Here is a 27879-nt window from a genome sequence, read left to right on the forward strand (position 1 = left end):
ATACACCTGCACAAAGGGTCACTGCAAGGCCAAACATCTGCCCTGACACCATTTACACAGAGTTTGCTTGCCCAATACACAAGACAGAATTTGACAGTCACAGAGGATACCTCTTGAACTGCTGGAATAAAGGCGTGTATTTTGACTATAGGCAGAACATAGTCACGTGGTGGGGATATTTGTGTGAGAAAGACATGTAGGAGGTGGCGAAGGAAATTTATTGAGTATTGGTGGAGGAAAACTAATTAGGTTCCTGGGCTACAGCATACAAACAAAGCCTTTTCCTTCACTCATGCTGAGTGCCACATGCATGCAGAATCATATGTAAATCTCCCTTAATCTAGCAAGTGTTTTGCATTTTCAATGAAATGAGAGAGGAGGAAAAAGAAACATTTTCCTCTATATTAGAGGTAAGCATGCCCATCAACAAGAGAATTATGGCAATGATTTTGCATGTAAAAGTGTATTTTAGGCAACTGTAGGTTTTGGGAAAAAAAATCCTCATGCTGGGCACCTGCAAGGTGAGCCTCTGTGTTTCCCAGCACTGCTTTGCACTGTGCAGATAGATAGGCCCTAGATAATCTGTTTAAATGCAGCCATGCCCGGTACAGTTGCAGCTGGAGCCCCACGTGGCAAGAGCTTTCCCTCTGAGACTGGACTGTAAGCCTGGTATTTCTTTCTTTTTCCTTTATTGTTTTTTGCTTTTAAGCTGTAACATGTTGCTTAAACTGTGGCGTACCTCAAAGGCAGACCTTTCCCCCTTCCCAAGTTGCACGCCATGCAGTCCTGCAGTCCCCTCAAACATCTTGCACAAGTGTTTCTATGGCTCAAGCCCACAACCTTCATACACATAAGCACTCCCGCAGACTTCCTCTTCTCTGTAATCTCTACTCAGATCTGGGGTCCTGCCTGCAGTAACTGCTCCAGAACTACCTCAGGGTTGGCTCTCCCTGGGCCCCATGCTACATAAGCCTGGAAACTGGTCCTTCTCTTCATCAATCCTCTCCCACTCCTTGTGCCAACCTGTAGGATCCTGGAAAGCTCAGGTTCCCCTTTCTAAAATTAGTGCAGTGCCCAGTATGAGCCCAGCAGAGCAGAGCTGCAAAGGATACTCCTATAGTGGTACACATCCTTAGGCTGGAACAGCTTTGCTCTGAATAGCCATGAGACTTTGAAGCTGCCCCAGCACTTACCAGCAGCCTGCAGAGAGCTCTGGGGACTCTCCTCAATTGCTTCCTGCACAGAGTTGAACTCTGCTCTCAAGGATGACTTTGAAGAGCTTACACAACCATCAGCAAAGGATGCACTTCGGTATCCTTAATAAAGTTTTCCTGGAAAGTTGTTCACTTTTTCTTTTTTTTTTTTTTTTTTCTTTTTTGTAAGGCAATACTCTCTAGTTTTCCTGGGGCTGGACATTCTCGGATCTGCCCAACTACACGTTATACCAAGTTATGTGCTTGAGATTCGAAGTATATACCAACCTCTGCTTTCTTAAGAAAGTGTGAAAAAGTCTGTTCTACAGTATAGGACTCAAGAATATTTTACTCTTAACTCTGTTGGTCCCTGAGCTGATGATCTTCAATGAAGAAATAAGTTAGCTAGTATTATGGGAGAAGAGCAGTTTTGCACAAAAAATGCATAAAGTCTCCCACTGGCTGAGGCTGACCTGCACTGCATGTCACCACAGATGCACTTGGAGCCCACAGTGTCCCATGTCTTGTGCTGTGCTTCTTCAGCTTTTCAGCAGCTGAGGATGTTGAGGCTACTTATGGTGTATGCAACACTCTATTCCTTACTTATCTAAGTTTGCTGGAAAAAAAACCTTCTTAGCTAGATTGTTGCCTAGAACAACACTACCTAAACATTAAAGACAAATAAGATTAGGAGACCATATGGGTTTAAGTAAAAAAGAACACACTTTATTTATCTACAAGGCAGTACATTGTCATATAAAAAATTAAGTGCAGGTGAAGCTGCACCAAATGCTATTAAGGCAGCAAATTCAAAGGCTGTTATTAAAAATAAAAAAAAAAAAAAAGAGGACAATTAAAAAAATAAAATAAAATCAGTGTTTTGCCATACCGATAAAGATTTGGTATGGCAGTACAAAGAACCATGTATTTCTAAGAACCTGATTTAGTAAATAAGACCCAAGGTAGGGAACAATTAGCTAGACATGGAACAAAACAGATAACACGAAGAAGACAGTGTTCTCCCAAACATATGAAGGTGCAATACATGCTGTTACGAACCAATGTGAAACAAAACCACACATTCAGACAATTAAAAAAAAATAATAATAATCTCCCAGGAACAGTGTTCAAAAATATTGCTTATTTAAAAAAAAAAAAAAAAGGGCGGGGGGGGGAATATAAATGATGTAAAAAAAAATTAAAATAAAGAAGTCTGAAATGCTAGTGCATAGTCAATTAGCTAACATCAACATTTGTTTTCTTCCCATATAAAGCTCTACTGCTCCTTTTACACTAGCAGCATGTCTACACGCTAAGGTCTTTAGCAGCAAAACACAGTATTCATTTGGCATTTACAAAATTAAATTACTGAATAAAAATATATTTTTTCTTATAAATCTATGTTTCATACAGTAATATTTTTTTAAAGCAAGCTAATTAACCCCCCCAACAGAAACACACAACGTATAATGGTCTAGAACCATAAACAGATTGAAAGAGTATTTCAAGAGGAATGGATGTCTGAGCATTCACGAACTGGATCAGTTTTCCCCCTTTGCACAGACTAGCGTGTGTAGTAATGCTTTTTTACTTCAGTATTTTACACCAATGCATTTTGTTCAGTGATTTAAAATACATCTGTTTGAGTACCTGCTCTGTTATTATAAAAAATTAAAAAAGAAACAAACAAACCCCCACCCCTGGATAGCACATCACTGAAATAACAATACTGGTGTATCACATCTGCTTGATCTCAGAAAGTACAAAAAAAATTGCCTGTATTGTAAGTCTGCACTTAAGATCATTAATTACTGATTAAAACTTTGTACCTAATAATTTAGGCAAGTATCGTTCATTCACTCAAAAAAAAAAAAAAAAAAAAAAATTCTCTTAAGTTGGGTGAAATCCAACAAGAAAATATATGCTCAGTGACTAAATGCACTTCGTGCTCTCCCAACTGTTGTACCACAACAAAGATAGGCTCTTCTCCCATTCACGAAAAGTCCTCGTGCAGAGGAGCAGGGACTTCCCAGCGAACGAGGAGTGTTTGCCAACCATAATGCTTCTCCGGAGAAGTCCGTCGGCCCTTTCACATCACCAGAGTCCGGGTTGGGAATGCGGCCATGTATTTGCGTGCCTGGTCGGTCAGGGCCATCTGGTCCTCGGTTTTCCCGCAAGACGCCGACTCCCAAGCGTTGTTCAAATGCTATGTTGGAAAGAAGCAGAAAGATTTGGGGTGGACGTCAAGGTGTTTTTTTGTGGGTCTCCAGCTGCAAACCTGGCAGTAGGTATCGAGCAAGCCTTCAGTGGGCTGCTGTGCCAACTCCAAAGAAAGGGACACCTCAGAACAACAGGAAAAAAACTCCATCCCTGCTTCTCAGCTTGCGACTGCAGGGGTGGGCAGCCAGACCAGCCACACAACAGCACACCAGCAGAGCCAGGATTCAATGGCTCTCAAGTTCCCACTCACAGTTTATTCTCTCTAAGTCCACATTAAGGACTCTGATGACCCGAGGACAGCAAGCAAACAGCTCTGTGCCTGAAGCTGCTTTCACCTGCGTGCAGCAATTAGCATATGTCTGTGAGCAGAGCTCCTCTAGCAAGAGAGGAGACGTGGGGGGACCCTTGGCAGAAGCAGCATTTTAATTATCAAGAAAGCCATTTTGCTTCTTGTGGTATTTATGGAGGTTAGAGACACCATTTAGTATAATGTTAAACTGAGATAAACATATCTGCACAGAAGGCTGTGCACAGTGTGTTTATTTACTCCCTACACATACAAGATGTTTCTCATTGCCTTGAGCTATAAACAGTAATGAAATTTCAAAGCTCCTGGAACTTACCAGCAATACACACACACTCATATACGTGTATTGTTTTTGTGCTTCAACTCTTTCAATTACTCAGTTTATTTGTTTCCTTCACATTGAGATATTCACTAAACCCTAAATAAAAACCAGATTATTAGATACAGACAGCTAAGCATAAACCCAGAATTCCAAAAATGTGCACAACTGCTCTCATGGAAGCTGCCTGCCAACAAGGGGCTCATGGGACCCCTCAAGATTAAGAAGGTCTAAGCCCAAGATCCACTAAGAAACACAAATTAGGAGAAATCTTTCCCTGCTTTCCTCTCCTTTCAACAAGGTTAATCTTTGCAGCTCAAGATCTACATCACTCAAAGAGATGGCCAAAACCTTCTCAGCACTTAGAGCACCAAGCAAAGTGTACATACTGAACTGCAAACTGGCTGCTAAGAGCAGAAGCACCCCTGGATGCCCATGGTTCTTTATGCTGCTCCTTTTAGTTGCTAACTGTGCAAGAGGATCCTTAAACTATCCTCTTGAAGAATGCTCTTTGGATTGTAAACAGTATTATCCAAGGCACATGTACACTCAGAAGGCAGCATAGGAAATGCAGATTAATTTCATTACAGGCCCTAATCAGGGTGCTGCTACACAAGGACAGAGGTTCTCTGCTCTGGAAGGCTTGCAGACTAAAATGGATAAAAGCAGTGAATAAGCTGTGTGACCATGATGGGCAAAGGCAGGTTAGTCCTCTGGGGTTCCCCAGACATAGCTCTCATCTGTAGACAAATTCCAAATGTTGTCTCTGCTACTGATGCCTTTCTGCAGGCTGAACTCCTGCTCAGTTTCAGTAGGAGTTCCCTGTGTAAAGGAGAACAAGGTCTAGCCTCGAATCATTAGTTTCTACAGGTTTTTGTGGGAAACCCGCATCTGTGAAATGAACAAACACACAATTACCTCTTACAAGAGTGGTTCAGTCTGGGCAGCTTGTGCTGTGAGCCTTGGGCGCACACTGCAGCCAAAAGCAGGTGTGACACACTTTTTGCATATGACACGCCACAGATTCTTTTATGCTTTGGTTAAACAACTCCCAGGGTAACTTTTTCAAAGGTGCCTACATCAGCTGGCAACCTGCAGCCTCCTACTGATCCTCAGTGGGACTTGGGCACCTGCAAATGCTTTCCCCTGCTATTTTAGAGGCATTTGCATGAGGGGCCAAAGTAATTGTTGGTGCAATGCCATCGGTTTTGCTTAGAAGTCAGGTACGGTCTGTCCATCTCAAAAGCAATTGGTAACTACAAAATATCCATCATTTTGAGGCAGAGAAATATGTGTCCATTCAGTATTTCCCTGTGACCTTTCAAAGCTTCAAAGTAACTGGTTAAGAGAAGTTAGAGCAGCAGAACCCTAGGTAACTGTAAATATGTAAGGGAAAGCCCATCCATCACTATATGCCAGTTTTTAAAAAATGGAAGTGACTTCAGGCAAGTAGTGTCCCGATTTCATTAATTACATTTCATTGTTAGCGCCTACACTGAGCTCTTTGTATTAACAACCGTGTGCTTAGGAAAGAAAAAAACAAAATCCGCATCCCATATCTCCCACATCTCAGCAGGCTGCTGCACGTCACTCCTTCCACCTGAAGCCTGCTCCTCACTCTGCTATGCCAGAGGCATAGCAGACGCCACACGGGCTGCAGCCCCCTGCCTTCCCCTCAGAGCCAGCTGTCCCCACACCCTGGGGAGCAGGGTCCCCAGCACACCTCTGCCCCAAACTGCTTACTCAAGCTCTCCTGGAAAGACAGCACACGACAGTCCACACTACTGACTTTAGACCCTGGTAGCATTTTCCCAGAAATCCATTACACTTTTTTTTTTTTTTTCTTCTCTTTTGGGACAATTTACAGTGTAAATTTACAGCTTACATCGAGCTCTCATTGAAGACAGTGGGAGCTTGGTGAATGCAGAAGAATTTGACCCAAAGTAGCGTATTCACCACAGCGGCGTATTTCAATTTTACCCTGGGGAATTTGGGTAACATTTACAGTAGGTATTTTTAATAAACTTTTCCCGTCTGAAGCCTTGGCTCCGAGCAGTGAGCACATAACAAAGCACAATGCCTTGCCTTGCCAGCCCTGCCGCGCGGCACTGGAGGCACGTGTGAAAGTCATCTGAAGGCGAGAGATTCGACTGCCGCTCTTGGCAGTGAGCGCTGGGTCCCATGACCGATGCACAGCATGTTGCCTGGGCTGAACACCCGCAGCTAATGGATCGCTTAGCAAAAAGGGAAAGCAAAACTGGAGGCTGAGAAGCACGGCTCTTCCTTCCATGCCAGAATCTCGGTGAGTATTGACAAGGCTCTGCTACTGGAAAGCATCACTGCCCTGCAGACAGCAGCATTTCCAGGACTTATGAAAAGAGACGAGACTCGGACAAACAGCTTGGGGTACGTAGGAAAACAGCACAGAAACAAAATCAAAATGTTCCTTGTGGAAAACGCTCACTGTGTCTCCCCTATTGCTCTGCAAATCAATGGATGAAACGCAAAAGTTTTGTAATTAGAAGCCAAACGGCTTGACCCAAAACCCATTGACACTGATAGGCGTGCTTTCATTGATTCAGTGGATTCATTCCATTTCAATTCATCCACCTAAGAGTGGGGTGTTCCTTTTGGCACCAAAACGCTTAGCCAGTGGGGAAAGAACGAGACTTCTGCGGTATGATTCATTCCATATATGTCTTTCACTGGCTCAAAGAGCAGGACACTACTCTTAATTTTGCTGTTAATTAAAAGAATTTAAGCCTTCTCCACCAGTATTTCCACAGCTGCATTTTGCTCTTCCATGCACAGCAACTTCTTAAGTTACAGCTGAGACTCATGAAGAAGCAGCTCTGCTACTATGAGTTCCCATAGCATAAAATCACAGACCTCCAGTCAATTCTGGCTGTGTCATTCTAACTGCTTCATTTTTTTTTAACCTCAGTAATCCTCAGCACATCCTTCTCCTTGCAGGAGACTACCTTACTTATCTTGCAAGGTACCTTCAGCTGCCCTTGGGCAGATGTGAGCAGCAGTACACAGACTGTTTAACTGGGATATCCAGTTAAAGCACTTTAAAAACTTGGATCGTCTAGAGAAAACAGAACCGTAAGGAAAGAAAACCCCATGGAAATTTGCTCTTTGGACTTTAACTAAAATAGCCAAAATGTTTTCAACATTTAGAAAGCTCAGACTACCAGAAGGTATCTCAGCTTTTCCCTATCGCAAAAAGCTGGCCTTCTGGCTAGATGATCTGCAGTACATGCCACAGAAAAGGTGACTTAGAACAGAAATGTAGAATTCTTTCCTTTGCAGTGAAACGATCAATGCCAAAGCTCGAAACAAAGCATATTCCTTGCAGTGTGGTAAGATATCATCTAGGGCAATTTGGTTTTCTACTCCATGAAGATGAGAAACAAAGGAAGCCCTCCTAGACCAGTTAACTACTCCAGTCCTCTACTCCATTTGAGAAGACAAAGCACTATTCCTGGTCCTCTGAGGCACGGGACGATCTTTTTCCTAAATTCTGAGGTTTCTGCCCATTTTCAGAATTACAGCTTGCTACACTGTGAGAATAGGATGGCTCAGCTCTCCAGCTTTTATTATAAGCCTGATATCAGTGCTAGCAGAGCTATTTGGTGGCACTTTTAAGAGCTTAACTCTGAAGCCCTTAATCAGACAGAACTCATGTTCAAAATATATGAGCTGTCTAAGATTAATGGGAGAGATATGGAAACGGTCTGAGAACCTGCAACGCACGTTAGGATATTCAGCACCTTTCTAATCGTGACCTTAAGTAATTTTATTTTATTCACAAATCAGAACACATTATTGCAAATGGCTGGTAGTCAAATGGTCCATTTTCTGCAACAGCTCTGCAGCTTCTCAAAGCAGAGACCATCACCTGCAGCAAGCAGCTACACCTCCTGAGCTGTTCACAACCTAAATTCTGCTGCTCTGGGAGAAAAGCACACAATGGCTGACCTGTACTTCTCAACCACCTTTCGCTTCTCTCACTTATGCAAAGCACAGAACATGAGAGAAAGGATAACACCCACAGGGGAGAAGCTCAGGGCTACTTCTCTTTCCAGTGAAAATCCTAAAACTCCCAGAAATTGAGCACAGCATGTTTCCCCCTTTCCCCTTGATTAATCAAAGAAGGGAATAAGAATATGAGACCCTCTTGCTCCACAAGAGTCACAGAGAAGAGTAAAAGAAAGGCTCCATTGAAATGTGCTGATGCAGGAGGGTGTGCTGCCTTGCAAGTAAGCACTGTCTTACAACAAGCTGCAAATGAAATTCCACATTTCTTTTTTAACTGAGAAAAATAAGGTTAATGACAGCTCACGATCACGAAAAGGTTAACCAAGTAACTGTTTTAAAATCCTTTAGACTTACTCTTTAAAGAAAAGAGTTACATAAACCGCTGAAAGTCAGGAAATTCGAGCTGAAACGTGTCAGTCTGTGGTTAAAAAATGGAAAGTGACAGGAGCTATGGGTTTAAGAACATTCTCTTTAGCTTGCAGGTCTTTTACCCTGCGTTGTTTCCTTTGTTAGTGGGGGAAGAAGATATCAAAGCAGTGCTATTTTCTTAAAAGGTTCCATTTCATGGTGTCTTTTGATAGCCCGCAGGGTTAGGTGGATGGCCTATGATTTAGCCTACTTTTCTAACTGTTAAAATGTCTATGTTAGGATAGTTTGTATTGTGCACTGCTACTTGTGTCACTGGCTATAGAACATAATGTGAAATAAAATGCAACTTTTAGACAGGAACAGCCAGGAACATCATTTTTATGTAACCTCTTATTTGGTGCAATTCAAGCGAAACTCAGTACAGATCTTCAGTCTGCCTCAATAAAGTCTTCAGACATTATCCCAAAATCTTAACCCTTGAAGAAGTTCCCGATGAAGGCAAGATCTCTCTGCAGTGAGACTGAGTATAGTTTGAGTGACAAAAATGTAGGATACTGGTTGTAGCTAACTCCAATAAATATAAAGCAAAAGTACTTGGGATTCATGCAATGCACTCTAAGGCCAGTTCCACCCTAAGGCAACACAATGGGATGGAGAGACATCTGTTCCTGACAGTAAAAGAACATCCCATACACAACCATGAGATTTGCCATGCAGGACCAAAGTGCTGGCTAAATCTTCATACCTTACCAGAAAAACCCTACGTACAGATGCTATTACACCCAACATTTTATGAAGAGGGGAACAAGCAAGACTGAAGTCCAAGTTTCTCTACTGTTTTTCTCTCTTGTACTAGTGCAAAACTTACAGCACCCTATTCCCAGAGTGGTTCTATCCAGCTACCTGTCTTTGCATGCCAAATGCTGTGACATACTGTTCCTCCCATGTTGATGATGAATCATGATGTATTCATCAGCAACTATTTACCAAGTTCTGCATGACCAGCTCTACATCCTGAAGAGTTTGCATGGAACGTTTGTAACTAACCAGACTCTTTGGTGAGTTTGTGGCCAGACACGTGCCTTTTTCTTTAAGTACATGCAGTGCAAGTTACTAAAGCAATGAAAAATACTGCAGACTTATAAACATACTACTTCCCTCTTACAAAAGTTTAATTAAAAAAAAAAAAAAAAGAATTTTAGGAACAAATTGTATTAAAAGCATAACAGTGGGGGAAAAAAAAAAAAGCGTAGCTCATTCTCTCTACTCTTTCTCTCTCTTTTCCTTCTCCATGCACAGCCCAAGGTGGAAAGAGTGCTGTAATTCTTACTTGGACTGGAGTCAATGAAATTTGCTTAAGTCAGAAAGGTTGGATCAGACCCAAAGTATTAACAACAGCAATGTAAACATACACAGACACAATTATATTTCACTCCAAAGAGTTCTCTAGTGTTTTATTTCTACCTGCATGGAATCAATGGATTTAATCCAATATTTGTACGTGTCCGTGTGTGTGAATGCCTATCTGTATGTGGGCAACACAACAAATTATGAACGTGTAGAATGATAACGTGCTAACATCTGATCACATGCAAAATGCTACAAGTCAAAAATGAAGCACAAATGCCAGCATTTTCAACTGCTTTGCACCTTTTAGACAGGCCGTGTCCTTTTTATAGGTGAATGGGGAAAAGCATTAGGGGCACAGCAGCAGTATATCCCTTCTGCTATGCATCAGACCCAGACTGTGGCTCCTTTCAGCAATGTACAGCACCAAATACCCCTATGATGTGAGACCAAGTGAGTCTTAAGGAGAGGAAGCAGATGCTCCCTCCTGACCAATGGCACTAAGTCCAGCACAGACAGCACAGTGAGGGACAAATGATACAGCACTGTTATAAAATGCCTGTGTTTTATTCTGAAAAAACTGTCTATGCCACAAGCACAGCTACCTCTAGCCTCACTGTTGTTTGCATTTCAGCTGAAATGCTCAATGTTTCCTCATCAGCAAAGAGGGTTACATATTGATACACCAAGAAGCTGAATCTAAGTATTCATTTTGGGGCTTTTTACAACTGCTTTGCCTTTTGGTTCAACACTTCTTAAGCACTGAAATGAGATGGAAGGTTCTTCTTAACTCAGTTTCTACTCAAGGAAAAGTCCTCTTTATCCAAACAATAAGAATATCTGACTTCTAACATGCAAAACTAAGGACTTTTCCTGACCAAGGAGTAAAGAATGGGATCCAGAACAGCCTACAACCTGACTTGTGTAAACTTCCTGACCAAAATCAGCATAAGTTAGGAGAGAAGGTTAAACAAGTTCTTTCATTTACAGCGGCTTGCTTAGAAATTATTTTTAGATAGCAGGAAACATAACATTGTTATGCCCAAGGTCAAAAGTTCCCACTTTACATGCATCTTAAATGCTGCATTTTTATTACAGGCAGAGCACAGGCAACCACCATGTAACAAGACAACCCACATCTCTACCAAAATGTTAGCTACCTCAACATTTTGCCCTAAGCTCACTAAGGAGCACAGAGAATGGCCTCTCAGGTGTGCCCTCAAATGTGTCCCCAAAGTGGAAGCCATGGGCTGTTCCACCATGAGATGGTTCAAGTTCAGTGCCCAGATGACCGCCTCTGAACCTGAGTAGCAAGATGTTTGAAATGCAAAAATGGGGCTGTGTGTGAAGTTTTAGTAGCTTATGTTATAATGCCAGGCTAGAGATGCTTGATGCAAACCCTGTTTTGTTCATTCTTTGTTACTGTAAATAACCCCTTATGTAAATTCTGAATAGAAGCAGGAAAAGAAAGGATTAGCCATGTGGACTGTCTGAAAGTCAGGAACTGGGACGTTAGTTATGGTTTCCTTTCTGACATGACTCACTCTGGAGAATGACTTTCTCCCAACCCACCCATGTGGAGAAGGGATAAAAAAATCACTTATTCACCTGCCCCAAAAACAAAGGTTGTGGTGGAAGGATAATTAATCACTATCTACACTGTGTTTTGTTCTCTGAAAGATGTGTGAGGGCGCGATCTAAAGCCCACACAAATTGACAAAAAGGCTGCTAAGGATTTTGGTGGGCTTTAGGTCAGGCCCAATAGAATAGTAATTTATATATTTGAAAATATAGCAAGTTTATATATTTGTTGTTAACACCTGGAACAACCACAGCTATCCAAAATCCAGCCTGACACCTGGCTGACATTAGAACAGTCCCAATTTTAATACAGGGGCTGCTCAGGGGCTCTAGGATGTCCAAGGAGTGCTAAGGAAGCGCTTGCACACCATCACTCATATCTCTACCTCTGGTGCATCAACAGAGCAGGCACTTGTGGACAGATCCCAATCCCGTGTCATGGCAGCACACAGTGTTGGGCTGCAACTTGCCAGGAGTGCTGGCTGAACCTGCGCTGGCACAGCTGGGCTGCTCAGTCTGTTCTTCCAACCCAGGACAACTGACAAGCTCTGGCCAACACCGTACTATCAACATACATACATACAAGTGTATGTTTTGTTACCTGCAGTGGGCTAGCTAGTGGCCGGTTCCTAGGTACAGCAAATGTTTTGTGGAAACTGCCCTCCTCTTCTGACATAGGCATCTTTAAAATTGAGCTGGTAAGAAGATTCTGAACAAGGAAAGAAAAAAAAAATGTTTTCAGGTATTTAAGAAAACCACCCAAATCTGAATGTACTAAAAGCAAACTCAGCCTGACTGTGAAGCAAGCAATGGTGGGCACTGCCACAAATGCAGCACTCAGCCTTTAATTCCCAAGTACAAGAGAAACTGCAACACGGAACAATCTTGGTGAGGCACAGACCCATGCATAAGCCAGGCCTCCTTTGCACAAAACAAAGCAGAGCCTCTCTTTCTTTTAACAGTTTTAACTCCGCAGTCCAGTCATTCCTATACACAGGTGCAGTAGTTCTCCAAGAGCACACTCTTTGCAGACTGCAAAGGCTGTGACTGCAACATCAGCTACCTTCTATAGGCATATACAATACATAGACAATGCAGAAGTAATGAATAACGCCTACTTGCGAGGAAGGTCAAACAAAACAAACAAACAAAAAAAAGTTCTTTAAGAACTTTACAGATGTAAAACAAAATAATCATTTGGCAGTGTGAAAATATGCACTTACTGGCACATCTTCCATGGAAGATGCATGTGTAAAGAGCTGAGTGTTCAGGTTTTCCCCTTCCCAGTGGTTTGAGCAAAAAAAATTTCCAGCTTTATCTGTAGGAGACTCCACCTGAAAGCAGGAAAGGCACCATGATAAAACCCAGCATCTAACTGACCAGAGGGAGATCAATCTATCAGTTGTTTAACAAATTGAACAAATATTCTTCACAGCTGCGCATAACACACATTTACAGTACTTTCTTTTACCACAACCTTGCTCTTTGTTGAAAATGATGTTCAAGGTTCTCAAAAAAAATCCCCTAATATAACTTTGAATACTTGCACTCAGTGTTCTGTCAGTATTCAAGAGTTTAATCCTCTAAAAAGGACTGAGAATATATGTATTTTTAGAATTTTAGTGACAAAGTAATATAATGCAACATCCCCAAATGTTCAGGTTTCTAAGTCACTCCATGTAGCTTGGTCCCCGTGGGGTTCTTCTATAGTCTTCACCAGTATTAGAAAGATTCAATCCAAATTCCTGTCTAATTTTTTTTCTTTTTAAGTTTCAAATGAAAACTGCATTAGAACAGCCTAAGCAAACCCCTGCTGAAAACAGCAGAAAGACTTCTATGGAAATCAATGGGAGATGAATTAGACATGCCTAGTACACTATATAGAACTGACAGTAAGATCTTGGGGCTCACATGAAAGAAAAACAGACACAGCTCTTTAATAGAAAAGGTATTGGTCTAAGTTTCTCAGCAAAGAGGGCTGAATTAAATTGCCTCAGGTAAGTTTGCGATTTACCTCTTGTTTGATTTTCTTCAGCAAAGGGGGTCCACTTTCATGTAGCCCTGCCACTATCGCAGATTCCTCCGACTCCTGCTTGATAACGTCCTGCAGATCTTCTACAAGATGAGTCGGAGTTTGAGGCTGAAAGGAAGAAACGTTACACACGAGTCCCAGAACATCCCTCTACACTAATATCAAAGCAACTTTTATCATTGTTTCCTTCTTACCAGCATCTTCAAAGGACCATATTTGATTTCCTGAGCTGCAAGTGCGTTTTTGAATGGAGTGGGTGTTCTTGGAGAGCTCTCTAATATCGACCTCTTGATTGCAGGAGTTCTGAAACTTTAGAAAGAGGAAAAAAACTTTAAAGGAACTGGATGGAAATATTAACTCCTTACAAAAACACATGCATAAAAGCAATCATTGTGGTGAGATTTTGACAAATATTTTCCTTCAACCATATAATCCATTTTGCTCTTCTGTGTTCTTCTGGAAGAACATCTATTTAACTTGAATAAGGTGGAATGGCTTTATTTAAAAAAAAACAACTGATGAGTCTATGTGCATGGTAATAGCCTCTGCAGTTATGCAGTGGAAGTTTTATTCCAAACTAAGAAAAATCTGAATCCATTAGCACATAACTCTGCTGGAAGCACACAGTTACCCAGAACTTTGGGTGCGTGCAAACCTGAAGAAAATGAACTCTCATGAACCTGACAAGGCAGCGTGACAAAAAAACTTACATATGATTTTCCTTCTGAGTTTTGAAAGTCTGGTCCCTGTGGAATGGGGTGGTAACAGCCATCTTATGGCCACACACCGGCGTGGAGGTTAGTGCAGGGTTGTCCAGGTTCAGATTTTCGTGATTGGACGATGTGTTTAAGAACTGTAGGCAGGAAAAGAAAAAATCAGCAGGACCACCTAGATTGCGATGCTGACTTTTTCAGTTGACTTTACTGAACAGAAGAAAAATAAATTATTTCCTTCTCATTGCCATAAGTGACTCTCTTGTCCCTACTATATGGGTAGGTGTGTGTGGAGTACCTGACTAGGTGTAAAAACAATATTCTGCAAACTGTCTGGTTGGAGCATTCAGAAAGTAAGGACTGATGTTTCTATTGTGGGAAATCATAAACAAGATGACACTCCATTCCAAACAGAAACCATCTCTACCACTTAAACTGATGTGGATTTTCTGCAAATAGATTGTAATTAATATCAAGAGCTTGAGGTAAGAAACAAGAGAAAATGAGTAGGGGATGTTTCATGAAGAAACCCATTGGAAATGGGGTTTCTACAATTCCACAAATTTTTATTAGGGGAATCTAGATATTTCTGAAGCAGTAAATAAGGCAGATATGACAGGAAAATAAATTTCTTATCATCTCTCTCAAAACAAAGTGCTCCATTTTCACAACATAAAATGAAATTTGCTGCCTACAATGGGTGTGTGGAGTGTTTTCAGCTGACTGAAAAGGAGGCGGAGATAACAGTTTGAAGAAAATTGCTTTTCCACGAGTTCCTCTTGGCAGCCAAAAATATGGCTTCCATTTCTAGTATCTATAAATCTGTGAGTGTTGTGGTATCCTTCATTCGGACACTGATTCACCAGGTTACCTGCTGGACTTCACTTGTACCAGATTAGAAAAATATGGTATGTATGAATACATGGATTTTACTGGACAAGTGATATATGATTAAAATACCTAAGACGTAACTGGAGATACGGTGGGAGATCATTATCTGCCATCTAGAGATATTCTTCATGAAAAAGTATTTATCTGACTTCAATGCCAAATCAAGGAAAAACCAACAGAAACAGACAAACCAAAACAAAATACTTTTAAATAGTGCTGCAGCTGTGAAACAAAGCAACAATGCACAGGAATTTCAAAGTGCACACTGGGCAATTGTAAGAGGCAGATTTTCTCCTCATTCCTATTCCACTCCGCCCCACAATTAGAATTTTCTGGTTGTTGCCAGTTTGTCTCACAACCCGAATGCTATTTAAATGCAGTTTGGGGTTTTCTAGGTCAATGAATCATACTGTAAGTGGACAATGATGGAAAGTATTACCAATTATCAGAAATGTTTAACTCTAGTAGCTGAAGGAGTTAACAGCGTGAGCAAAGCAAGCAATCACAATCTCCTACAAAAACAAACCAAATCAGAAAGAAAAACCCAAGCTCCACAGATGAATTTGAAAGAAGAAAATTGACAGTTAGCTTGCAGATGATCTACACTCAGCAGTGAGGACTAGGAATAGTGAGAAGATTCAAAAATTGAGTGAAATCAACAAGTGCAACGGTAATTAGTCATTTGTTCCAAAGGATTAGTTTCTAAATTGTTAACACTGCAGCGACTTTTGAGAATTAGTAACAGCTGTGCAGAAGTCTTGATCTACCTGCGAGGGAGAGAAGGGCAGGCTTTTGACAGGGGAGTGCTTAGAAGTTGAGCTGCTGCCGTCAGCCAGTCCCAAGGTGCTACTGGGGCCACTGGCTAAGGGGCTGGCATGCCCTCTCCTTTTGCGAAGGACCCACGGAGCTGCACTGCCCTGCGAGGCAGACAAGGACTTTGGTGAGCCAGGAGGGCCCTGACTTGACATGGTTTTGCTCAGGTTTGAGATGGGGCGTCCTGGAGGTCTACAAGCACTGGCCCCTCCATGCTGCAGCTGCACGGCTCTGCCTGAAGTAGCTTTGCCAGCCAGAATGTCTGTGTCTTCAAAGAATTCAAAACTGCTGAGATCACCCCATGATGAAGGATCCTGAAACAACGTGGGAGGCACGGAGCCATAAGACAGTATATAGTGCCACCTCATGAAAATGCAGTGTTAGGATACAAAGCCTTTTCCAATTCCATTCTGCTTGACCATGTTTATTTGAGTACTGATACTCAGATCTCTTATTTGTGTTTTTGGTCTATATGTCAAGCATATCAAGCTAGCACCCTATCAGTGTTGGTGGCAAGTGAGGTCCTAAAGAAACAGTCAAATGATGTCTTTGCTACTGACTAGGCCAGCATTTTCTGTGCAGAACAAAGACAAAAAATCGTTAGGAAAAAAAAAAAACATGTGCCTTGGACTCCCAACCAAGATTGGTCTTCTCTGTGCCAGCACAACTGCTCTGGACATGCAGAAAGGGATGTGGCACTGCGTGAAGCCGACCCCTCCACTCCTCAAGCAGAGTGCCACCAGCAAACATATTTCACCTCATCACTCGTGTTACACACAGTACCCTGGAGACTGTGGTGGAAAAAGGCCATGTCAGTGTCACTCAGCTACCCTGGAGTTAAAAACAGTGTCTCCAATTCTTCACATATGCTAGGGCAAACCCCTTTTGCTCTAGGAAGCTGCAATTGATGCTACGACAGGAAATTTTATAAAATGATGCAGATACATGATCAGCCACATGTAAACCTACAGCATGTACCACTTCCAATCTAAAAAAGTATTGTTTCACTGTTTAAAATCTTCCATGGTGCCTCTGCTTGTAGTTTAGGGAGATGCAACACAGTAAGAGGTTGTTTTAAACTCATAATGTGTCGTTCACTAATCACACTCCCATACCAAGGTGTAGCAGGAAAGGGAGACACGCACAGAAAGCAAACGCTTCCACACTCAGGGGCTTCACTTACAAGCAGCTGGATGTTGTTATTTCAGAAGCTAAGCTTCGGATCTTGTAGCAATTAGAAGTTACTCAGAAGAAAAAAAAAAAAACAATACTTTTAGGATGGTCCCAGTTCCTCTCCCCTTACTCCTTGACCACACACAAATGCACCTGAGGCAACAGTTCTACTTACGGAGTCTATTAACTGGAGTGTTTCTGCAAATTCTAAGAGATTCTTAACATTATCCAGGATGTTGCTCTGGTGAACAATCATGCACCGTGCAGGGGACGCACTTTCCTCAGGTAAGCAACCATGATCCACTGGCGGAGATGGAGTACAGTGGTGATGTTCCCCCAAACAGGAAACAGGTGCATTGTCACCACTGGTCCTGGTATTGTCAGCAACTGTGGTGCTGTGCCAGCCGGGGTAGTTTGCTGTGTGGTTCTGTGTCTAAAGGAAGAAGCAAAAAAAAGGAAAGGGGGGGGGGGGGGAAAGGCAGAAGGAACTTAGCAATGAAATTGCATAAGGCATCAGATGCCACTGGAGGAAAGATAAAAGTAGTTGCATCATCATCTAAAAACTTATGCCTATGAAACAATTGTCAAGATGTTTCCTTTCATCAGTGCAAGACCTTGTTTTAAGTAATTTCAGCATTGTGTTTGTTATCCCAAAGTTACCTCATAATTCACTTCCAGGATTGTGAATGTGTGTCATGACTAGTAGCTTATCAATTTGTACTGCATTACTCCAAAAGTTCAACAAGTGTCTGCAAGTCATTTTCTATGAGAAGCATGAAATGGCAGGGTTTCCCTAGAGAGCACTCAGCACTGTAGAATGCTAAAGAGTTTAGAGTTAGAGTTGCTTTTGTTTGCTTATCTCCTTCTCTTCTTCTATCCCTGTCTAACGCTACAGCTTACACCAATGCAATGAAGAGGCTGTCAAATCAACGTGGTTAGGAAAGCAGAAGAACATATTAACAGAAGTTTCTTTCCAGTGTGATCATGCAACAGAAGAAATTGCAAAACATTAACTAAAGTTAAAAAGTGGCCAAACTAACGTATCGTGCATGCAATTGTTTTTACTATTAATTTAAATATTACCCAAAAAACAAAACAAAACAAAACGAAGAATCTGCTGGCTATCACCTATCTTCCAAAATGATTTGTGGACTCTTGGCTTTGGTGATGGTGTTAAGTAACTAAGTGAGGGTTTTCACATATTAACATTCAATGGCACATACAACAAAGTGTAAGAATTCAGTAATAGCCAGCATTTGTTCCACACATGCAGTTATGAAGGATCTACCATTATTTGGAGAAGTAAAACAAACTGTCAAACATGCACCAAGTCTGAAGCTTACAAAGTGTATAAAACACAGCTGAAGAAAAGAATACAACAGAGAAGAAAAATCTAACGTATAGGCACTACATTTTCATTACATGAACCATTGCACACTTTCAAAAACGCAGATCCCATTAGTTTAAGATCTGTGGGATTTTTCATTTGAATACAATCATAACGTTTCCAACATTATGTAATATTACAGAGCCCAGCCCTGCTCCCACTTTGCAAAGTAAAATACCTGCAAATTGAATTTTTTAATCACAGAATTTACAAAGCAGATACAGAGTATGCATGTGCTATGTTTCATCCTTTTAAAACAGAAATATAGAGCCTTGATTAGTATCAAAGGCAAAGGGGGAGTAAAAAGTTAAAAAGACAAGCACTGGGGTAATGCTGCTATCCCTCCATCCAAGCACACAGTGACAATCTTACTGGTAATGCCTGCTGCCCTTTCAGTTCATTCTCAGTCGACATTAGTAGCAACTCTAATTCCTTTATTCGTTTTTCTTTCTCAGGGTCTTCATCATTATAGTGTCTCTGAAATTAAGAGTTAAGGGAAAAGAAAAGATAAAGGTCCGATAGGATGTAGCAACTAAAATGCTTGTGGCTTGCCGTTCTGTGGTTATAATAGCCAAATTAGACTCAAAAGATGAAACAAATGTCAATTGTGTTTTCCACTATCAAAGTCCCTGCTGAATTTCAGTTCAGACATTCGAAATGGAGAAAGCAAAATCTATCACGCCAGAAGACAACTACTGTGTGTTAAATTCACTTCAGAAAAAGCAATTATTAGCCAGGTCAGAACTCCCCCACCTTCCCCATTTTCTCTCTTCACATATATTACATTAAAATGTTTCCTTAAGGTAAGACGTCTGCATTTTGACTTAGCAAAGGTTTAACAAATTGTCTCTTGAAATGATGTTCAAATTATCTACCTGAATAGCTGCAGCAGCTGGCTGAGGAACATTGACAATATTTACATGCAGTGCTACTGGATATGGGATCTGACCAGGGACCTAGGCCAAAAAGCAAAAGAGACTAAAAGTTATTACTTCTAGCATATCACCTGCCTATGTTGTGAATCTGCTTTAAAAACACATTTGCTTTTACATGTTTAATATTATCAAGAAAAATCCCCAAACATTTACAAGCAAAACGAACGCTTTTAGAACATGACAGTGAGTACTACAGAGGAAGAAAGAACACTTATAAATGGAGCATGTACCCCTCTTGATGAGAAAAATGAATAATTTGTAGATGCATTTGTGAGATATTTCTATCTCAAAAAAAACAAAAGATGCAATTTTTTTAATCATCTAAAACTACGTTGTAAGCATTTAAAGCAAAGGCCTGTTTAATTATTAATTTCATTATTAACTGTTAATAGACATGGAATCAGATTAAAACACTACTGTTTACTTGGTTCTGACATGGAATCCGTACACAGTGTATGGCCAAAATGAGTCCGGAAGATTTTGAGACAGAACACAGAGTTAATCAGATTCAACTCATTTTCAACACATCTGCATTTACCACTATAAGAAATAGCACTCAAAACATTTCCAGTGGTTACAAGGTGCTAAATATGCTTAACCTGACTCCACCTGTATGTCAGCAGTCGATTTGAAGCAGCCATCACTGCTTAAGTCCAAACCATCCTCACCTGACCCCAAACACAAGTTCTCCACGAATGGGAAAAAAAACTTCATTTTACTGGACGTCAGCTGAATTGCACCCACCTATCACACAGAAGGAAACAAAACTGAAAAGCGCTTTCAGGAGCTTACGTTTTGTGGCTCAGAAATGTGGTAGTAAGGGTAGTCACTGCCCAGCGGGGCCTGGCCAGCCCCGGGGAGTGGGCCTGCAGGTGGGTTGTGGGCAAAGGCCATCAGGTGATTGCTCTTCTGGAAGCCGGTGGCTGCCGAGGGCAGGCTGGCTTTGGAGGACTCCTGCAGGTAGCCCTCCTGCTCGACCTTCCGGCGCATGGTGGAATTCCAGTGGTTCTTGATAGCATTATCAGTCCTGCAACAGAAATGTGTACACATGAGGGGTGTTATAAGCGAGGCTAACAGGCAGGAGGATGCTGTTAGCGTTTGCTTGAACCCTGAGCAGTGCTCTGACTTCACCCTGGCCCTGGCCTTTACAAATGCTACTCTCGACCTCTCAGGAAAGATGCTCACTGTAAAAGCGAGGGAAAAAGACAACTGAACTACTGTTGTTTATATGCTGTCTGAAGCATATAAAGCATATAAACCTGAAGTACTCAAACTGCAAGCAATGAACACCATCAGCTTCACCCCGTTACTGTAAAGTGAGGTGACACTGAGCCCAACACTTCTCTGAGGTTCCCCTGAAGACTACCAGCACCACCTTTGCAAGTCTTACTGTTCTATTGTGACTCACCACTGGAAAGAAAGGCTATGGAGCACAGCTGTCAAAAGACCAGCTTCCAAGCAACTTTCCAGCTGACCAGCTAGGCAATGAGAGTACTCTGCACACAAACCTGGTAAACAACACTGTTGTGATGGCTTTTTGCCTCAGAAAAACTGAGGTTCAAACTCTCAGAATCATGGGTCAGAAAAAGTAAACTTATCAAGTCTGTGAGATTGTGTACAGTCAGCAATAGTTCCCCTGCTTGAAAAAAATCGCCATCACATAATATTGTTGAAATTAATATCAGTGATGTGTGGGGGCTACAGAGAAAGTTTCCAAGTGGTAACTGCTTTCTTGCCTTCTTCTGGAAGGTGGAAGCAACTTATGGAATGCCCACTTGAAATGATATCACAATCTCAGGCATTGAAGATGCTTCAGCAAGAAACAGGAATAAAAATAGGAACAGAAAATACTCCTTTGCTTAAAGTAGTTGCTCAACACACTTTATGTTGAGTCACTTCTACTGTACAGTGAGTAAGACTCTGAATACCTAAAAGTATATGTAACTTGTGCATGTGCTTTCAATGAGATAAGTATTTCCAGGACTGCAGCCCAAGGAAGTCAGCTTCTCCAATTTTATATGAGGATTTATATGTGGATTATAGGTAAAAACTTTCTGGATGATTCATGTGCAATGACAAACGCTGAAGCAGCCTTCTCGTAAATCATTCTGAGCCAACATACTGGATTTCACTTTGCAGGTGCACTCTTGACTGAATGTAAACTAAGTTCCACTTGCAAGTCTGACTGTTAAATTAATTTCAATTTTGTCAATTATTGAACATACATTCAGGAAACTTGTACAGTCTTGCTCTACTTACTGCTTTTTTTGTCTATGGCAAACATTAAAAGCATGTAAAAATGTCATGCTGTTCCATGTACTGACCAAACAGTGCAGTTTCCCACTGAGACAAAAGCACATTCATATCATTGGCTTGCCAGGTTTTGATTCCAAAATTTTCTATTTATAATGCAAAGGCTGAAAAAGCCTGCTTGAACCTACAGCTTTTCCCTTTTTTCCTATTTAAGAGCTGAAGGCATATGTTATTACCGTCCAGGCAGCAACTTTGCAATTTCTGCCCATCTGTTTCCCAGTCTCTTGTGTGCCTGGTAAATAATTCTATCTTCCTCTTCTGTCCAGGAGGTTTTCTTCACTTCTGGATTCAGATGGTTGTGCCACCTCTCCCTGCACTGTTTTCCAATTCTTCCCTTCAAATGCTTAGCAATGACCGACCAGCGCTTTGGACCGTATTTCTGCACGAGTTCTATTACCTTCAAAGAAGGACATAAAAACTGCCTGTATTTAATGATGCATAATGAATCAGTGAAAGTTTTACTGCAACGGAGAAGAATTTTCAATGACATTTTTCAAAATTGCTATAGAAAAACTAACACAAAATCCCTGTTCCCTGTTTCCCATTTACACTTTTACCCAAAAGAAAAAAAATCTCATAACATTATGGCATTTCTAGATTGCATTTCTACATTACGGTGCTATAAAGTAAAATTAAATAGTTTGCATAGAAAACTTAGAAATACTTAAGCATTGATAAGGCAGTATCAGTCCTGCCTCAGGCCATGTTACAGTTAAAACCACTCAGCTCTCTGGAAATTTTGACCTAGTACATGAAATCTGTTATTAAGGTATTAATTAAATGGAAGGGAAAACTGATTACCCTCTGATCCTCCTCTTTAGTCCATGGACCTTTGATAAGTTCTGGGTTTAATACTTTCTGCCACCGGTGCTGGCACTGAACATCTGTCCGATTCTAATGAAATATAAAACACACAAGTAGATTATTCTTTGCAAAAGATGAATGTAGAGTGATATCTCTCTTATCTATGTGCCTCCAGCATATTTCACTGCCAACTACGACTACTAAGAGAAAAGGGAATCATACCATAGGTTGGAGAAGAACGTGCCCAACTATCATTTGGTCACTGGAACTATTTCTATAGTTTCTGCAGTTATGACTGTATAGCTCAGACTACACAACCTCAATCTTCATCCTCTGGCACAATAGCTGTTGTGCTTCTGCTACAGCTGTAGTGTTCACAAAACAATTCTCTTTTAAACCACATACCCAGAGTTCACCAAAGTTACTTTTTTTCTCTGCGCTAAGACATTTTGTTTCAGCTTTACATTGACCTTTGATCATGCAACACTCCCTGCCCCCCATTTTAGTCTGTTTGATGTTCCCTAACCCTCTCTGAGAAGTGAAAGGAAAATTAAGGCAAGGGTTTCACAGAGTTCTAACCAAATTTCTGAGGTCTCCAGATGTGGAGGTTTTATCTCCCGCAAAAAAGTAACTACAAAAACCACTCCCCTTTCCCTTACTTGGAAACCTCTGATAAAGAGTTGTCACTAGAATTGGAAACAGAAACTAATGTCCACCTACAGGAAGGAAATTGGCAATGACTTTCCAGTCTTCTGTGCCATTCTGCTCCACAAGTTTCTTCAGTTTCTCATCCTGAATCATTAAAAACAAATAAATAAATAAAACAATTAATATCACGATCTCTTATGATGCAAATGAATGGCACTCAAAATTAAGTTGCCCACTTCTAACTCTGTATGTATCTATTACTTTTGATGGCTTGTGTCTTGAGAGTAAGAGGAGGTGGTCTGTGGTCTCCTTGTGTTTTTAATTGCCCAGATCCAGAGGTTTTTCTTCTCCCACGGGTTTTGGTAGACTCTTTACAGTGCTGTAGGAAAAAGGCTGACTTTTTCCATGCTCTCTGACTCCCATTTTACTGCTCCCAGCAGTGTAACTGTTACTCTGTTACTGGATTTACAGGAGCGCTTGGACGTTTTTGATGCCAGGCATCACAGCAAACAATGACACTGAGGCACCCAGCTGTCTGGGGACCTCTGGAAATCACAGCCTTAAGCTTTGAATGTCTTGCAAGAAATGGGAGTTCCAGTAATTTGCTCATTGCCAGTCGTGTACAATGAAAGCACAATAAAATGAATGCTCCTGATGGCTGTGAGGGAGTTTTGCATGCTTGCAAAAGCAAGGAACTTAGCCCAGTATTTTTAATGATAAGACCAGAAATATAGACCCTCGAGACAAAAAAGAAGCAGTATCATGCATTGGAAAAGATCAAGATAGGGGAACTCACAAGTACTGCCCCAGGAGATAAGAGGGGGGCAAAGACCCTCACTGGTACCTCCCTGGGCACTCCTGGTCCTTGTGACATGGAAGAGGCCACTGGGCCACACAGCCATCACCACCACAGCCACTGCCATAAAAGCAAGATGTGGCTTAAAAAAATAAGTGCTTGCAAAAGGTGACCTGCTTCTGTTTATATATCAATATACGTTGTCAGAGAGGAGAAAGTCAAAACATAACTCAATAACTGTATTAATGCATTTCATAATGAGCACAAACTAGTTCAATGGCCATGGGACATCCACCTGGCAAAGGAGTTTGATATCAGAATTCATCTGGAAAGTCAGCACAAGGGTACCGTGACTAAGGCATTATTCTGACCTTCAGAGGCAAAACACATCTCAAATGCTCAATTTTGGTACGACTGGCTTTCTTTCTTCCAGCTTTTAATTTATTTCCACTCGGGATCACAATGCTGCAGTTAAAGTGCAAATTTCAAATGGCACAAAAGGACTGCAGCAGTTTCTGCCACAGTTGTTTGCTGCTGTGGGACACGGAGCACACGTCAGCTCGCGCATAGCAACCACTCTCAAACACAAAGAGGCAGCGGGAAGCACCCGGCACTGCCACAGGTGACTCTCAGTCTACTTCTCCAACAGGGATTACAGAAGCTCAAACACCTGGAAGGCAGATCGTGGTGGACACTAAGAAAGTGGTGTTTATAGATTTGATTTAAAAGAAACCAACAATCCTCAAAGCGAAGTGAAACACTGCATGTAATTAATGGGTCAAAACCATCTTTATTCTCAGCGCTGTCACTGCTACACTTTCCCTCTGAATTCCCCCATGCAGGAGATGACCAAACTGGCAATTACCTCTTCACGGGTCCACCTGGTTTTCCCTAGGTGACGTTTCCCAGCCTTAGGAAGCAGGCCGTCGTAATCGTGGTCGTACATCTCAACATCTTCTTCATCGTCATCGCTGCTGTATATGCTGCAGCAGGAAACACAGCAAGACACAGAGTGGAACGTGAGGATTGGAGCTACTTAATTACACAGCACACAGAAAACACACAATCTTTACAAAGGTTACACAGATAAAAGTTTTAAAACTTGCACAACAAGATTTTGTTCTGCATTCTGTTGTTCTTGTATTTCGAACTGGTTCTGCTGTTTTTGGTATCCACAGATACAAGCAAAGGGCTGGCAGCTTCCTCGCTGCCATGCATGTTTGGACCTGCTCACACTGTTAGATCGGTGGTGAATTACACATTTGGCAAACTTTCAGCCAATGGGGGTTTTGAATTAGAACACAATGTTTGGGACAATAAAGAGAAGTGGAGGCTGTGTCCATTACACAAGTGCACACTCACGATCTTTAACTCATGCCACACGTTCTGAACAATCTTAATGGTTTGGTATGGCCGATAGGACAGATAGCTCCATGGCTCCCAAACGAGATATATTAATACAAAAGGCTCACCCATAAGGACCTTATTTGAGCCCATGTTTACGGGTCCTATGTGTGAAGGCAGAAGTTTCTGCGATGAAGTGAAGCCAGTGAGTGGTAGCGTAAATGTGGACAACCATACAGAGTATCCTGCAACCAACCAATGAAGGATCGAGCCACTTTGCTCTGCCCATTTTGCTAACTCAAGGCTTTATTACCTCTACTCCATTTCTAAATACCTCATATTGTTTTTGACACACTGCCGCTCACCTCCTTCATGACTAAGGGATTTCCCCAGAGGCTATCAGGGGTGAAAAGGGCTCTCACCGCTCTCACAAACTGCACTTTTCGCCCAGTGAACCAGGATGGCTTTGCAACCAGGACTGCCTTTCTGCTGGGAAACACTTTATTTCCAACTTCTGTGATAGGAACAGCACTTTTGACACTCTGGCAGAGATGAAACCCACAGCGCTCAAACAGAAACAGCATTATGTTATGAGACGAACAACTGCGCTCTATCTGATAGCACGGAGCTATGGGATGTTACAGGATGACTAAGGCAGTCAAATAAAGTCATTTTGTAATAAGGCAATCCACTGCACCCTAATTCCCAAGCATTGTTTATCCTGTTTTCCTGTTTTCGAGAGACCACGTTTTAAATTAAGCTGTAGCAAAGACGCAGACACCTCAAACGCGGGCTGTTGAGCACACACCCTTTAATGCACGCGGGGTTAATCGCGCCTTGCTTTCTGCCCCGCTCCACACAGGACGCTCCTCGTCGCCTGCTCCCATGTGTGTGTCCAGCTGCCGCGGCGGCCACTCAGCGCCCGGGTCACGGCGGGGCGGGCAGAGCTCGGGCGCTCATCTGCCACCAGCGCTGCCCTTCCCCTGCCGAAACGCCGCGCACGGACGGCCGTGCGCCTGCCTGTGCGCAAAGGGAGCTCTGCGGCTCCCAGGAGTTTGGCAGACGGAAGAAGCGCATCCCGCCCGCGCCGCGCCGCTCCCGGAGCACGCTCGGCAGCGCGGGCGGCTCGGCCGGACCTGGCTGACGGAGAGCCCAGCGCGCTCCCCGCGTCCTCCAGCGGCAGGAGGGCGCCCAGCGCCCTCGGGATACTAGGAGCCCCCACAACTTTCCCCGGCGCAGGGGCTGAAGGCTGGAGCCGAAGCAGCGCCGGGCTCTCTCTTAGAGCAACCGGCTAATGGGGGGGGGGAGGGGGGGGTAAAGAAGGGGAAAAAAAAAAAGAAAAAGAAAAAAAGAGGAGGTGGAGAGGAAATGACTCGCTGCTGCCGCTACCGCGATTGAAGGAATTCGGGCAGCAGCAGCACCGCGGGGACAGCCCTCTCCCGCTCCGCTCCGTTCCGCGCCGCGCCCCGCGGGGTTGGCGGTAGCCCGCGCTCCGCTCCCGCCGGCACGGCCGCTCCTGGCGGCGGCCGAGTCCCTGCGGGAGGCGCCCGCGAGGCGCCCGGCCCGGCAGCGGCAGGCGGGGTGATTCATAGCGGCACCCCGCGCTCCGCCTGCCGCCCCGCGCCCGCTGCCACGCCGAAAGCCCCTTCTCCTCGGGAGCGGCCGCGCAGCGCCGAGCGCCGCCGGACGGGGCCGGCAGACGGACGGGGAGAAGCAGAAGCGCGCCTCGCTCCGCTGTCACAGCGCAGCGGGAGGGGAGGGGAGAGGAGAGAATGCAAAGAGAAAGAGAAAAAAGCCTCCACGTGTCCGACCCGCCGTCCGCTGCTAATTAGACAACAACCCCGCGCCAAGCGCCCGCCCGGCAGCGCAGCGGCGAACGCGACCACGCGGTTCTTACTGCCGCCCGCCCGTCCCGTCCCGTCCCGTCCGATCCCGGCTCGGGCACGGTGACAGCTCCGCGGAGCGCACTCCGCAGCCGCCCTCCGCCGTGTGTGCGGGCAGAGCCCAACCTCACGGCGCACAGCCGCACCCGTGGGGCAGAGCTGCGCTCCTGTGGGGAAGAGGCAGAGGCTGCGAAATAAAATGGGGAAACAAAAAAGAAAAAGAAAAGAAAAAAAGGAAAGAATAAGAAAAAGAGAGAGCCCAGCCCCGCGTCCGCCGCACACCTGCCGTCACGGCCCGCCGGCAATGAATGAATGAATGGACGGGACGCGCTGCCCGCCGCCCCGACAGCTCCCGGCAGGCAGCCCCAGCCGGGCGGGCAGCGATCCCCCGTCCCTGTGGAACGCGGGGCAGCGTGGGGCGCCCAGTACGTCCCCTCGGGGCGAGGGACGCTGCGGGGCCGGGGCGGTTCAGTTGCGACGGGGGCGGCCGCGCCGCCGCCCCGCTACGGGAGAGCACTTCTCCCGCAACCTCGCGCCCCGTGTGACAGCGCAGACCCCCCGCCCCGTTACCTGTGCCGGGGTCTCCGGGCCATCCTCGCGGCGGCCGCTGGGGGAGGAGGACGGGGGAGCCCGCGCCCGCCGCCGCGCCCTGCTGCCGGGCTGCGCCCAGGCGCTCCGCCGCCGCGCAGCGAAGTGCCGAGGAGCCGCGGGAGGAGGAGGAGGAAACAGGTTGAGATTAAAGAGTAAACTCTGTAAACAGAGATGCC

At 43.5% G+C, this 27879-nt stretch overlaps 1 protein-coding gene across 6 annotated transcripts; it reads right to left on the reverse strand.

Annotated features, from left to right (window-relative positions):
* Window positions 1-1893: 1893 nt before the first annotated feature.
* On the reverse strand, window positions 1894-27879 carry MYB (MYB proto-oncogene, transcription factor). 6 transcript variants are annotated; one of them, XM_085217247.1, is made up of 16 exons: window positions 27683-27879; window positions 24751-24868; window positions 23162-23233; window positions 22439-22531; window positions 21814-22034; window positions 20117-20351; window positions 19265-19345; window positions 18762-18866; window positions 17178-17435; window positions 15784-16143; window positions 14123-14265; window positions 13607-13721; window positions 13395-13520; window positions 12604-12714; window positions 11982-12089; window positions 1894-3399 (listed from the first exon to the last, which is right to left on the reverse strand). In XM_085217247.1, the coding sequence occupies exons 1-16, from the start codon at window positions 27703-27705 to the stop codon at window positions 3283-3285; spliced, it is 2286 nt and encodes a 761-aa protein (XP_085073373.1). In that variant the 5' UTR covers window positions 27706-27879; the 3' UTR covers window positions 1894-3282. The 6 variants fall into 6 exon arrangements, with proteins under 6 accessions (XP_085073373.1, XP_085073376.1, XP_019468504.2 ...); XM_085217250.1 differs by having other exon boundaries at window positions 15784-15933; window positions 27683-27878; XM_019612959.3 differs by lacking the exon at window positions 27683-27879 and adding an exon at window positions 26038-27647.

Source organism: Meleagris gallopavo, chromosome 2 (genome assembly GCF_905368555.1).
Source record: "Meleagris gallopavo chromosome 2, MGAL_WU_HG_1.1, whole genome shotgun sequence".
NCBI classification, from domain to species: Eukaryota; Metazoa; Chordata; class Aves; order Galliformes; family Phasianidae; genus Meleagris; species Meleagris gallopavo.

What these genes read in the sequence shown, in the direction of transcription:
- MYB (XM_085217247.1), bottom strand. Translation starts at nt 27,705, where the DNA reads ATGGCCCGGAGACCCCGGCACAG. An exon ending in AAGGGCAGCAGGCATTACCA is followed by an intron (nt 17,436 to 18,761) that starts GTAAGATTGTCA and finishes TTCTTCCTTTAG; the next exon opens with ACACAGAACCACACAGCAAA. An exon ending in ATGGTCCTTTGAAGATGCTG is followed by an intron (nt 13,521 to 13,606) that starts GTAAGAAGGAAA and finishes TCTTCCTTTCAG; the next exon opens with CCTCAAACTCCGACTCATCT.